Consider the following 13,503-nt stretch of genomic DNA (forward strand, 5'->3'; position numbering starts at 1 on the left):
TAGGACCAGGTATGCAACGACTGATCTGTAGGATTGAGATAAAGGCTTTGTGATGGTCACGCCAAAACATTGACTGCGTTGACTCATTCAAAGGTGAATCTTTGAATGAAACACTCAACAACATGCATTAAATTCAGTATCGAGCAGGTAAAAATTATTATTGACTAACTACATTCATAAGTCAAAATGTGACTAGAATTTGGCATCACATTTCACTTATCCATACATCTTTCCTCATATCCAAGACCAGGCTATGGCCATTATGGGTCGGGGAGAGAAATCCAGACATCCCTCTCTTCAGCATTAGTCTTCAGTTCATTCTCTGGATTCCATGGTGTCCCCAATCCAGAAGTGAAATGCAGTCCCTGCAGTTTCTTTTGGGTCTGCCCAATTGTGTACTTAACTCAGTTGTTGCGATTCAGAGGCTCACCAAGTCTATTCTGAGCTCTAAGGTTCAGCCAAGCCACCTCATAGAGAACATCCCCTACAGCCACATGTATCCCTTATTTTGTGCTTTGGTTTAAGTCACATTTCAGAACTCAATGGTAACTTATAAACATTACTCCTAGTCTCAGGTTGTTCCTCACTATAAAAGACAAGAGCACTGCCAACAATATTGTACATGATGCCCTAAATTTGTCAAAGTGTCTTCATGTTCATACCATCACTTGCAAACATGCCACAGAGAAACTTAAACTCCTAAGGTTGAGTCAGAAACTTAGGCCTTATTATGAGGAAGCAATCCATTTTAAGGCTCATGGTCTCAGCCTTAGCGAAGATGCCTCACATCTTCTTTGCTTCACACTTGACAGCAAGCTGCTCTAGTTCATGGTGAAATTTGTGAATAGAATATGCAGTGGTGGGAAGTACTGTACTTAAGTACAATTTTCGTGTATCTGTACTTTACTTAAGTAGATTTAATAATGGATACTTTCTACTTTTACTCCACTACATTTTACAGTAAGTATCTGCACTTTCTACTTCACTACATTTCTACAAAACTGTCTCGTTACTCGTTACATCCAAGTCGCGTTGCTCTTTTTTTCTGTTAAAATGTGAAGTTGAGGGATTTAAGGTGGCGCCGTAAAATCCGAGCAATAACGTGACTTAGTGTCTGTTGTCACCCATCGGCTCCACCTTTACTCGCACGCGGAGCTCCAAGACATGCGCAGTGGTTTCCTCTGAGCGTCAGTAATATAATAGCGCTGCATAAATCATAAGATATGGCGACATGTAAAATCAGCAGCGCTTCGCTTTCACAGACGGTGGGGACTTCGTCCAATTTTTAACGTCACTTGGAAGGAAAGCTTAAAGAAAGGTAAGATCTGTGGACGTGATGCTAGCAAAGCTAGCTGTATTTACTGAAACACATGTTGCATCTGCGATGAAAAAAAGTTGTCACTCATGCACTGAATTCCTGTGTGGAGGTGTTGACTGAGGTGTTGCATATATGGGACAACGCTGTGACCAAAGTGCAATATAGTAATATGACATTCATGGATGATCCGATTCTTTTGGACAGATCTTGACCAAGTCCTATAGTGCTGAAGCCTCACTGAGAGCCGCTCTTTGTTCTTGTAATGCTCTGCGTACACTGCAGTAGCTATTTTATTTCATGAAAAATATCTTTATATTTAATTGGCGAATAAATAAAACAAGAACGTAAGAACGCAGAGCATGCTCATTGCTCTTTGTTTTCGTCACCTGTCATGGTGGCAGACGTTGCAGCAGGAGGGAGGATGAGAACAGTCACAGTACTCCTCCTGCTTGGTTACTTCTTGCTTATTGGGCCTTGGACAGTGTTCAGAGTTGAGCGTTGTTAATTGCTATGTTTAATGGTGCAATTTCTGACATTGGCAATATGGGCAACCGCCCAGGGTGTTATTTTTTTAGGGATGGCAGGAGACCTCTGTGTATTGTGGCACAGAGATGAAAGCAAAACAGAATGAAGAAGAGTTTGAATTGTCACTGGTTAAATTTATTTCAGCTCCAAGTATTTAATATCTAGGTGTTTTTATGGAAAGTGAATCTTTCAGATCAATTTGAGAAGCAATTTTGATAGGTGCACTTAATGTTATTGTCATGTAGCATGGGGTGCTGGTTTTGATTTGGTCTTGGGTTCGGTGGTCTAGACTACAACTCTGCTACGAGGCTCCTTGGTTCCATGTCCTCCTCTGCCAGTTGGATTTCTTTCAAAATAAATGTGTGGCAAAAAAAGTGAAGTTCATGTTATGTTAGGACAGGAGACAAGATGTTTCCATCCCTGAAATTATGATGCATAGAATCACATATCTAAGTCTAAACTATGTTACAGAGTAAACGCAATAAAAACATTCTTTATCTGTGGCATTGTTTATTAAAATGGCACATTACTGATGTATTAAAATTAAATACGATTGGTACACTTAATGATATTAGTGATTAGGCAATGCATTCAGCAAGTACTTTTACTTTTAATACTTAAGTATTTTTAAAAGCCAGTACTTTTTTACTTTTACTTAAGTAGAATGTTAATGTGGTACTTTGACTTTTACTTAAGTACATTTTTGTCTGTGTATTTGTACTTTTACTTAAGTACATTTTTTGAGTACTTTCTCCACCACTGAGAATATGTCAACAGAACATTAAAATATATGAAATTGCTCTGGAGAGACACTGCCAGGGTAAAGATCTGGCCTGTTGTTGCCTGGCTGGGATAAAAGCCACACTGCTCCTCCTAAATAGGAGGTTTGACAGAAAGTCAAGAGCCCCCTCTCTCAACACCTCTGAATTAAGTTTTCAAATGGGATCCCTTAACGGTAGGAAGAGACTTTCCGGTGGACTGTCTTAAATACTGATCCACCACTTTGCAATTATTGTCTCAATCTTCCATATGACATTAAAGAGGCATGTTATCCATGACAGTAGTGCAATGTCTAGTCTTTCCTACTCAGAGTCACAGACACATTTTCCAGAACTTCTTTGAGGTTTATCAATGGTTATTTTCTATAGTCTCATGAAATTCCTTTCTTTCTGAAATCCTGTCAGCCATTTCAGAAGCTTTAACCCTTCCGTGGTTTTAGCTTGACAATCAGGAAGAGCACGGAAAATGTCACAGTCGGAAAGCAGGGAAGTTGGGGTGTTGTAACGTCAGACTGTCAGATTCAAAAACCACACACATAAAAAAAACTGCTTAAAAGTGCACATGGGTTCAGTGCAACCCCTTTAGGCTGCGAACAGAGTAAAAAACTTTTGGGTTCTAAATGACCCCGACTCTTAAGGTCGCGGAAAGGTTAAGAAACAATCAGGCACAAATGCCTTCCTCTTCAGTTTGACAGCCTCCTATAGTTACCATCTGGACTGGCACAGAGGACCTTTTAATCACAGCTCCTGAAAGCAACATCTGCAACAAAAGCCACAAACTCAACTGTGTCTGAGGATAAACCTACAACTGATCCACCTCTAAACAAATCAAGAAAACCCTTAATCCTGCTTTTACTCTAAATATAATTTATTTCACTCCACAAAAAAAGCAACAAAGTGCTCACTCATTATTAAAGTGTCTTCTCCCCTTTGGTTTTGATCCTTTTTTTGTACAAACTTTTTCTGTTGGACCTTTTTAAGAAAAATCCTAGTACATTTGTTTCTCTTATTTTAAAGAATTTAACATTTTCACATTCTTGGAAATAAGTCTTTAACTGACTAGTTTTACATTTCAATATAAATCCAGGCCATATGTACAGGTCCTTCTCAAAAAATTTGCATATTGTGATAAAGTTCATTATTTTCCATAATGTAATGATAAAAATTAAACTGTCATATTTTAGATTCATTGCACACCAACTGAAATATTTCAGGTCTTTTATTGTTTTAATACTGATGATTTTGGCATGCAGCTCATGAAAACCCAAAATTCCTATCTCAAAAAATTAGCATATCATGAAAAGGTTCTCTGAACGAGCAATTAACCTAATCATCTGAATCAACAAAGTAACTCTAAACACCTGCAAAAGATTCCTGAGGTTTTTAAAAACTCCCAGCCTGGTTCATTACTCAAAACCGCAATCATGGGTAAGACTGCCGACCTGACTGCTGTCCAGAAGGCCACCATTGACACCTTCAAGCAAGAGGGTAAGGCACAGAGAAATTTCTGAACGAATAGGCTGTTCCCAGAGTGCTGTATCAAGGCACCTCAGTGGGAAGTCTGTGGGAAGGAAAAAGTGTGGCAGGACCTTGAGGAAAATTGTGGAGAAGGGCCGATTCCAGACCTTGGGGGACCTGCGGAAGCAGTGGACCGAGTCTGGAGTAGAAACATCCAGAGCCACCGTGCACAGGCGTGTGCAGGAAATGGGCTACAGGTGCCGCATTCCCCAGGTCAAGCCACTTTTGAACCAGAAACAATGCGCCTGACCTGGGCTACAGAGAAGCAGCACTGGACTGTTGCTCAGTGGTCCAAAGTACTTTTTTCGGATGAAAGCAAATTTTGCATGTCATTCGGAAATCAAGGTGCCAGAGTCTGGAGGAAGACTGGGGAGAAGGAAATGCCAAAATGCCAGAAGTCCAGGAGTCCAGTGTTAAGTACCCACAGTCAGTGATGGTCTGGGGAACCATGTCAGCTGCTGGTGTTGGTCCACTGTGTTTTATCAAGGGCAGGGTCAATGCAGCAGCTATCAGGAGATTTTGGAGCACTTCATGCTTCCATCTGCTGAAAAGCTTTATGGAGATGAAGATTTCATTTTTCAGCACGACCTGGCACCTGCTCACAGTGCCAAAACCACTGGTATTACTGACCATGGTGTTACTGTGCTCAATTGGCCTGCCAACTCTCCTGACCTGAACCCCACTGAGAATCTGTGGGATACTGTGAAGAGAAAGTTGAGAGACGCAAGACCCAACACTCTGGATGAGCTTAAGGCTATCTAAGCATCCTGGGCCCCATAACACCTCAGCAGAACCACAAGCTGATTGCCTCCATGCCACGCCGCATTGAAGCAGTCGTTTCTGCAAAAGGATTCCCGACCAAGTATTGAGTACATAACTGAACATAATTATTTGAAGGTTGACTTTTTTGGTATTAAAACACTTTTGTTGTATTGGTCGGATGAAATATGCTAATTTTTGAGATGGGAATTTTGGGTTTTCAATCTGAATGCCAAAATAATCAGTATTACAACAATATAAGACCTGAAATATTTCAGTTGGTGTGCAATGAATCTAAAATATATGACAGTTTAATTTTTATCATTACATTATGGAAAATAATGAACTTTATCACAATATTCACATTTTTTGAGAGGGACCTGTATATCTTTGACCAGGTGCCATAGCCTTATAAATAGTAAACCATCAAGACAAAGATCTCAGTTCAAAATACTTTTATTCACCGGCATTAAACCTGACATATTTAATACCAGGAGTCCATGATCCTCCTCATGCTCATGAACCTCATGCCTCCATATCCCATCTCCCTGAAGTTCCTGTACTCTCCAGGCCACATGTACATCATCCTGCCTCTGTAGTGGGGGTGCTCGTACATCAGCCAGTGGCCATCCATCACATGGCAGGACATGCAGTCAGACATGTGATAACGATCCATGAAGGAATCACAGTCATCCATACACTCATGCATATGGCCACCGAAGTTCTCTCTCTCATAGATCCTCATCCTGTAGGATCCCCTGTACTGTAAAGGAAACAAAAGATTAATTTAAAGGTAATGAATATGCTGCTGTTAGTTCAGATGAGCAGAAAGATTCACCAACCCACCATGGGGACCATACGACAAGACCTGATGCAGTCCCTCCAGCCCATCATGCTCATGTAGTCACCGTACTCTCCCCTCCTGAAGAAGTACTGGTTTCCCATGTAGTTGGGGCGGTCATAGACCATGAAGCAGCCGCTCTCCACCCTGCAGGAGTGACACCTGCTCATGTAGGAGTGCATGTCAGCACAGTTGCTCATGCACTCATAGTGGCGACCCATAAAGTTCCGATCCTCATAGAAGATGATCTGGAAAAGACAAAACCATTTTTTGAAATCAGTTGCTATGTGATAAAATAAATATTTTTCAATCCCTAAAGATTGCCTACCTTGCCCCTCATGTACATGTCAGTTTTGCTCATCTCAGTGGTGCTCATGTTGGCTGCTGATGAGTGGTTGCTCTTGCTCCTGTTCTGCCTTCCTACCTGGTTTAACCCTTTCCTTTTATACCTGAGCAAATGTAAAGAACAACTGACCCTCCCTTCACAGAACTACTAACTAAGCAAGTTACTATAGAGTTGCACAGAATGCAGAGGTTATGTTCTGTTTTTTTTCTTTGTCTTCAGTCTTTAGAAAGGTCTTTCAGATTTTACAAGCAGCATTTTTAACAGTGCTTGTTACAATAGACTGAGCCATGTGAATGTTAAGAATTCATTCTTGAATGAAACATTGTTTTTGCAGTGGTCATCTAAACTATAATGACTTTTTTTTGTTTTTGGTGTTTACAAAATGAAAATTTACTTCAACGCTCAAGATACTCAATATGAACAAATTTGGTGCAATCTATTTTTCTATGGTAATAGTACTGTAAGTGTACCATGTAGTGAGAAAAAGATTACTTTTGTTTTTGGGTGAAACTTACAATTGAAACCAGATATTTACATTCACTGAATAAAATGTCTGTTAAATCAGTTAAGTTAAATCAGGCCATATTGTGAATAAGAATTAATTTTTTTTTCTATTTGCTAAATGTCAGAAAACTTAATGAGAAAATTTTCTTAGAGATTTTTTTAACTTGCTTTGAATTCAGATGTTAACATACAGAATGAACATTTTGTCTGTAAAAAATAGGAAAAGCGTAGGTGATGATGTTATGGCTTTAGAAACCTCTGATAGGTTAACGGACACATTTGAGTTAATTGCAGACAGAACCGTGGACGTATGTTAAGGTCAGACCTGGACACACTGCTGTCTTGTTTGACATGATGGGAAAGTCAAAATAAATTGGCCAGGACATAAGGAAGAGGAAGAGGAACAATATCCGGATGCCTGAAGGTACCACATTCTTTTATTTAAAACATTAGGAAGTAAAGACATGATGGGAATGTACTGCCACAGGAAAGATACAGATTTTGTGTCCCAGAGATGAACATATTTCGGTCCGAAATATGCAGCACTGCAGACTGACTCCAGAACAAAAAACTTATGAAACTGAAGGAGGAAGAAGCCTTTACGTCAGAAGAAACATAAAAAGCTAGATTGAATATGGACACAGGGACAAAAACTTTCATTTTTGGAGACATGTCCTGAGGTCTGATGAAACTATAGTCAAACTGTTTGGGCATAATGACCATTGTTGGGGTTTTTAAAATTAGCTCAAGACCTGTAAAGAACCAGACACAAGACCAATGAGGTTTTTATGCCTTCCTTTGCAAAGGGAGGGATCCACAACCTCTAACCCGCTCGGGATCAAAGATTGGTGAGCTCTGCTCAACTCAGCTTGGGAATTGGCTTTTATTATGATGACCTTCTTCAGTAGAACAATGCTGAGATAACAGAACAGATGGACCCCTTGAGTAGGAAATTACATTATAGATAAAGAAAGAACCTTAACCCTTGTGCATGCGAGGACTGAGGCAAACATACAGTTTTACGCGTGTGGGGTCGGTTGGACCCCATTTCTAAACACAAGGGTTAAAGAACAATTGATCAGAACCAGCTAGGCAACCGAACATACTGTGATAAAACACTCAAATAAAATGATAAAACAATTATTAGTTTTACCCAACAACCATTGTTACATTTGGAGAAAAAACTGGAATGCTTGTGTATAAGAATTATTCTTCTTATAATTTTTATTTTATTTATTACTTTTATGTCTACGATGAGTTATGGTACAGCACATACTGTGCATAGAGAGTATGCACATAGCATTGACATGTAAATCTTTGCTTGCAAAACTCTGCTTACTCTCTGCCATAATCCGGGAGCACACATTTTCATCCAGTGGGTGATGCCTGCTAGAAGGAAACGAACGCACCCAGTATAATACTTTCACTCTATTGGCAGAGAGGTTGCCAGGCGATTGTGCTAAAAGGCAGTTCCATGTTTCAGAAGCGAGCAGAGACTAAGTCTGAGCGCAAGGAGAAGTTTTGAGTACAAGCATTACAAGTTTTGAGAAGAAAGACATGAAGTCCTGCTTTCAAAATGAAAATGTAAGCAAAAGTATTAAAAGTTTTGAGAACAAAAGACATGAAATCTTGTTTTCAGACTGAAAATGTGTGCTCTTGGACTATGGCAGAAAAATTCCACCAAGCAAGCAGAAAGTTTTGCACGTCATAGCATTGCGACAAGGCCTGAATAAATTCGAAGACTCTTCCAAATACAGGCTTCAAATGCGCCCTTCCTTTTACCAGATTTGAAGGCTGGGTCTCGTGTATCTTTCATGGCCCACCACATGCCATAATTTATTGTGGATCGGAGTCAGCTTTTCAAGGTTAGCGTCAAAGGCGATGGAAAGTGATGAAAGCTGTAAGTAAATTTGTATATATTACTTTTTAATTAACACAAAATTTACTTTAAGAATTTTTTTAGCCAAGAATGTACCAGTATAAGACTCAAATATCTCATTTATCAATAGTTTTTTCATTGTAATATCACTCTGATGTTTTCTGTCAAGCTGTCCTTGACAGTAATCAGCTAGCAGAGAGATTGAGAAAAGACCTGACTCACAACACATCATTTTCAAAATCCCACTGGCTTTTCCCCAATGAGAGAAAGCTAAACACTGATATAATTAAGCGCAGTTAATGTATGTAACATTGAAAGATTAAATTTTTTCCTGACCAAATCATTATGGCGGACATTTCAAATTCCTTGTCATGTAAGCATTTTCATGGTCAATGTTAAATTTCAGTTAAGATTCAGCTGTAATCTCTTACATGAGAGCTGAAGGTTATATTTGAAAATAAACCAATCACTTGTTTTTATTCTTTGTAGTAGAAAAATCCAATACATTTTAAAATATGTTATGATCAAATTAACCTTTTTTTTTATTATTTTAGAACAACTATCAACAGAACGTGATGAAGAGTTTACTTAAAAATGTAAGTAAATCTCAGTATAAAACAAAGCACTTGTGGTATTTTGGAATTTTCACTGAAATATTTAAACTTATCCACACATGATCCTGGTCGCCAGAAAAAGTACATAGCTAAGCTCAGTTTCAATGTTAAGCTGTCCATTTGTTTTAGGGACCAAGGTGCAGACAGGACAATTCATCTCCCTGAGGGGCCAAAGATTATGCCACATTAGCCTACATACAGTGGCCTGCTCTGAAAATTTTCATTCCTCTTAAGATTCAGGCATTTTGTCTCTCTTTTTCTGTATGTGCTAGGTTTATTCTAGAGAAGATGGGCCTCCAGGACAAAGTGACAACTTTGCAAACCAAAAAGAAATGGGATCGTCTTAAAAACTTATATTGTATGTAAGTATGTCCCTTTTAATTGTCACAAGCAAATAAACAAATAAAATTGATTGTATTGCTGTATTTGTCAACTACAATTTTGTGGTTTCCTCTGTAGGACTGCAAATATCCTGGTTCAGGAGAGGAAGCATATATATATATATATATTTATACACAACCAAAGTCTTAGTGGGAGGTAAAGCAGACACACACACAGAAACACTAGGCCAGAACTTGCATGAGGTACAAAGGTGGGGTGCACCTCCAGGACTTGCAAAAAAAAAAATGGCACGGAACATTGTTTTCATCATCCGATGTCTCGAAGGAGCGTGCTCCTTCATGATGAGTATTGAGGAGCTGAGCTCTCACACCTTAAAGTGGCCTCTTGTACGGAGTGATGAGGGGGAGTGGATGTTGGAGGCATGGGTACCCTCCATCTAAAAGAATGAAATGCCTTGGAGGAGGATAGAGTGACTGCCTATAGAGTGGGCTGTGGCGGAGTACCCTCAAGTCATGTACTGACTCGGGGCAGCCCACATAGGTGTCGATGAAGCTGCCCTGATGATCACAAACTGCTTGTAATATTATGGTTGGGAATAGTTTCCTATTCTGATATCACTGATCATCATGGCTGTTTGGACATTTAATGTGGATGTGGCAAACTTCGATTGCACCCACAGTCTTTGCAAAGGCTCTGTGGCGGCCAAGCCTTGCAAACCCATGGGACACTATATTACTCTTGAGAAGGACCTCGCTGCAGCAAACAGAAATGGGCAGAGACAGACCTTTGGAAATGGGACCATTGCACTCTGGAAATGAAGGGGGCGCTATTTCCTACTTTATCCGCTGTCGCCTGTTTATATTATCTTTAGAAATCTGTGATATATCTTCTTCACCTTTAGGAAGGAATTCCAAAATTCAGCACGTATTTGAATGTCTCTCTTTTATTTACTTCTAGCGCAGCTCACCATTCTTAAATTCTGTAGCTTTGTGTGAACTTCTAAATCTGCTCCTTAGTTGCATTTTTTTCACTTTTGCTTCCGCCTCTAGTGGCGTGGTGGTGGCAACACAACTAACAATTACATCACTAAATCAGAATACTTCAAAGTCTTTATTATTTACTATTAATTCTGGCATTACTGGCTTTGTAAAAGATAAAATCTCCAATAAAACACCATACTTTATTTTATTAAGGATGCAGTGCTAATTAAATGACCAAAATAAGAAATTTTTCCATTATAAATAAGACCTATCTATATATTTCTATCACAATAAGAAGACATGAAAAGCAACATGATCAACTATGATAAAAAACCATGTATGATGAATTCATACAATGTTTACATAAGAAACTTAATTATTTAATTATTTTAAATTAAGGTATTCCTTCTAATTGTAAGTGGTCAAAACAAGTACAGCACTACATACGGTAAAAATAATCTAATGGGGAATTGTTATTAATTTAAAAGTTGTTTTGTTTAAATGAATTTAATAATGTTTATATTTGAATAGAGTTTAGAAATAAGTGCAGAAACAGTAAACCATTTGCCGTCTTGTTACCCATACAGTAAATAATGTACAGGCTATGATTACAAAAAAAAAACTTATTTTACCTAAACATTGTCTCAACCAGAGATATAAAGCACATCTGCGCCGATGGTATAACTCTTGTAATTCCTCAAATATTACATATGTGCACATAAAACAACAAATCAACATCTCGTCCATCTCTTCTGCACCACTCTAATCATGATTGCAACACGACATACGTTACGCGGAGGGTGGGAACAGTTGGTGAAGGCTAGACCTGTCCGAATTCACAGCTTCTCTCTTGCAGATGTCATCCTACATAGACCTGGTCCTTCGAAGGATGCAGCCCTTGAATTCAGACACAGCTAGTCTCGTCAGGCATCCAACCTGGATGTTTCATGCCAAGTTTTGTGCTACTTGGCCATTGTGTATGAAAATTGTAGATTTTTGCTTGCTTTGCCAAGTTTGCCACTTGGCTAGGCCAATTATGAGCTCAAAAACTTTTAATTTCATGTTAGGGACAATTTTGGGAAAAGTTAGGTGAGTTTTTGAATACATTTAAGCCCCCAAATTTGGATTTCACAGCGGAAAAGAATAATATACGGGCAGCACTTCACAGCTCAGGCCTAATAAGGATGGGGAATTTATTTGGCTAACAGTTTTTGACTGAATTTAACCTTTTACCTTTGTACCATCCTAACTGTGAAGCATAAGGGTGCCAGGATCTTGTTTTGAGGCTGTTTTACTACAGTCATAAAATATCATGAGGAAAACCAGTATGTCTAAATATTGAAGCAAATCTATAGACATCAGCCTGGAAGTTATAGCTTGGATGCAGATTAGTCTTCCAAAAGAACAATACTAACATTAATAACACCATACAGCCAAAGGAGTTGGCTGTATGGTGTATAAAGTGGGTTGATGACAACAAAGTTTATGTTTTTACGTTTTCTTCACAAAGCTCCAATATCAGTCCTATGGAGAAGTTGCCACCCTAAATTATGAAAGGACTATGAACAATTGTCCAAAAGTCCCTGACTGCACTTATCTACATAGCACTTCCTCAAATGGTTGCAAAACGGTGCAGGGGAATGGGTGCAGAGGACCCAGACCATTTCAATATGAATCTAGGTCATAAATTTGTATTGCATTTTATTGATGTTTCATGTTTTGATGCATATTTTAGACTAGGTGTTAATAAACAATCATAACAAAATTATCATAATTTCAAAATACTTTTATTAAGCGGCATTAAACCTGACATATTTAATACCAGGAATCCATGATCCTCCTCATGCTCATGAACCTCATGCCTCCATATCCCATCTCCCTGAAGTTCCTGTACTCTCCAGGCCACATGTACATCATCCTGCCTCTGTAGTGGGGGTGCTCGTACATCAGCCAGTGGCCATCCATCACATGGCAGGACATGCAGTCAGACATGCGGTAGCGATCCATGAAGGAATCACAGTCATCCATACACTCATGCATATGGCCACCGAAGTTCTCTCTCTCATAGATCCTCATCCTGTAGGATCCCCTGTACTGTAAAGGAAACAAAAAATTAATTTAAAGGTAATGAATATGCTGCTGTTAGTTCAGATGAGCAGAAAGATTCACCAACCCACCATGGGGACCATACGACAAGACCTGATGCAGTCCCTCCAGCCCATCATGCTCATGTAGTCACCGTACTCTCCCCTCCTGAAGAAGTACTGGTTTCCCATGTAGTTGGGGCGGTCATAGACCATGAAGCAGCCGCTCTCCACCCTGCAGGAGTGACACCTGCTCATGTAGGAGTGCATGTCAGCACAGTCGCTCATGCACTCATAGTGGCGACCCATAAAGTTCCGATCCTCATAGAAGATGATCTGGAAAAGACAAAACCATTTTTTGAAATCAGTTGCTATGTGATAAAATAAATATTTTTCAATCCCTAAAGATTGCCTACCTTGCCCCTCATGTACATGTCAGTTTTGCTCATCTCAGTGGTGCTCATGTTGGCTGCTGATGAGTGGTTGCTCTTGCTCCTGTTCTGCCTTCCTACCTGGTTTAACCCTTTCCTTTTATACCTGAGCAAATGTAAAGAACAACTGACCCTCCCTTCACAGAACTACTAACTAAGCAAGTTACTATAGTGCTGCACAGAATGCAGAGGTTATGTTCTGTTTTTTTTTCTTTGTCTTCAGTCTTTAGAAAGGTCTTTCAGATTTATTAGCAGCATTTTTAACAGTGCTTGTTACAATAGACTAAGCCATGTGAATGTTAAGAATTATGTGTTTTTTGTTTCAGCAGGTAACTTCTCATTGGTGTGGACAGACATCACATGTGGCATACCACAATGTTCAACCCCTTCTATGTACAAGGTCCCACTAGCCCAGGTTGGAAAAAGTTATATGATTAGCTACACTAACTTCACAGATGACACACACTTTTACATTTCAGTGTCACTGGGTGACTCTGAACCTATCGAAGCACTGAACAGATGCTTAGAACAAATCAATGTGTCTATCTGCCGTAACGCTCTCCAACTGAATAGAAACAAACCT

The 13,503-nt window shown here is 39.3% G+C and overlaps 2 protein-coding genes across 2 annotated transcripts; both read right to left on the minus strand.

Moving 5' to 3' along the window:
- Positions 1–5,339: 5,339 nt before the first annotated feature.
- LOC145548101 (gamma-crystallin M2-like) lies at positions 5,340–6,176 on the minus strand. Its single transcript, XM_081598716.1, has 3 exons — positions 6,069–6,176; positions 5,746–5,988; positions 5,340–5,662 (listed from the first exon to the last, which is right to left on the minus strand). The coding sequence occupies exons 1-3, from the start codon at positions 6,114–6,116 to the stop codon at positions 5,384–5,386; spliced, it is 570 nt and encodes a 189-aa protein (XP_081454842.1). The 5' UTR covers positions 6,117–6,176; the 3' UTR covers positions 5,340–5,383.
- A 6,000-nt stretch (positions 6,177–12,176) lies between these two features.
- On the minus strand, positions 12,177–13,013 carry LOC103482114 (gamma-crystallin M2-like). Its single transcript, XM_008438063.2, has 3 exons — positions 12,906–13,013; positions 12,583–12,825; positions 12,177–12,499 (listed from the first exon to the last, which is right to left on the minus strand). Exons 1-3 carry the CDS (start codon positions 12,951–12,953, stop codon positions 12,221–12,223), a joined length of 570 nt encoding a protein of 189 aa, XP_008436285.2. The 5' UTR covers positions 12,954–13,013; the 3' UTR covers positions 12,177–12,220.
- Between the last annotated feature and the right edge of the window lie 490 nt (positions 13,014–13,503).

The sequence above is a fragment of the Poecilia reticulata genome, chromosome 2, assembly GCF_904066995.2.
Source record: "Poecilia reticulata chromosome 2, P_reticulata-male-v2, whole genome shotgun sequence".
NCBI classification, from domain to species: Eukaryota; Metazoa; Chordata; class Actinopteri; order Cyprinodontiformes; family Poeciliidae; genus Poecilia; species Poecilia reticulata.

Coding starts and splice junctions, on each gene's coding strand:
- LOC145548101 (XM_081598716.1), bottom strand. CDS start 6,116: ATGAGCACCACTGAGATGAGCAAAACTGACATGTACATGAGGGGCAAG. Junction 5,989..6,068: donor ACATGTACATGAGGGGCAAG/GTAGGCAATCTT, acceptor TGTCTTTTCCAG/ATCATCTTCTATGAGGATCG. Junction 5,663..5,745: donor CTTGTCGTATGGTCCCCATG/GTGGGTTGGTGA, acceptor TTTCCTTTACAG/TACAGGGGATCCTACAGGAT.
- LOC103482114 (XM_008438063.2), bottom strand. CDS start 12,953: ATGAGCACCACTGAGATGAGCAAAACTGACATGTACATGAGGGGCAAG. Junction 12,826..12,905: donor ACATGTACATGAGGGGCAAG/GTAGGCAATCTT, acceptor TGTCTTTTCCAG/ATCATCTTCTATGAGGATCG. Junction 12,500..12,582: donor CTTGTCGTATGGTCCCCATG/GTGGGTTGGTGA, acceptor TTTCCTTTACAG/TACAGGGGATCCTACAGGAT.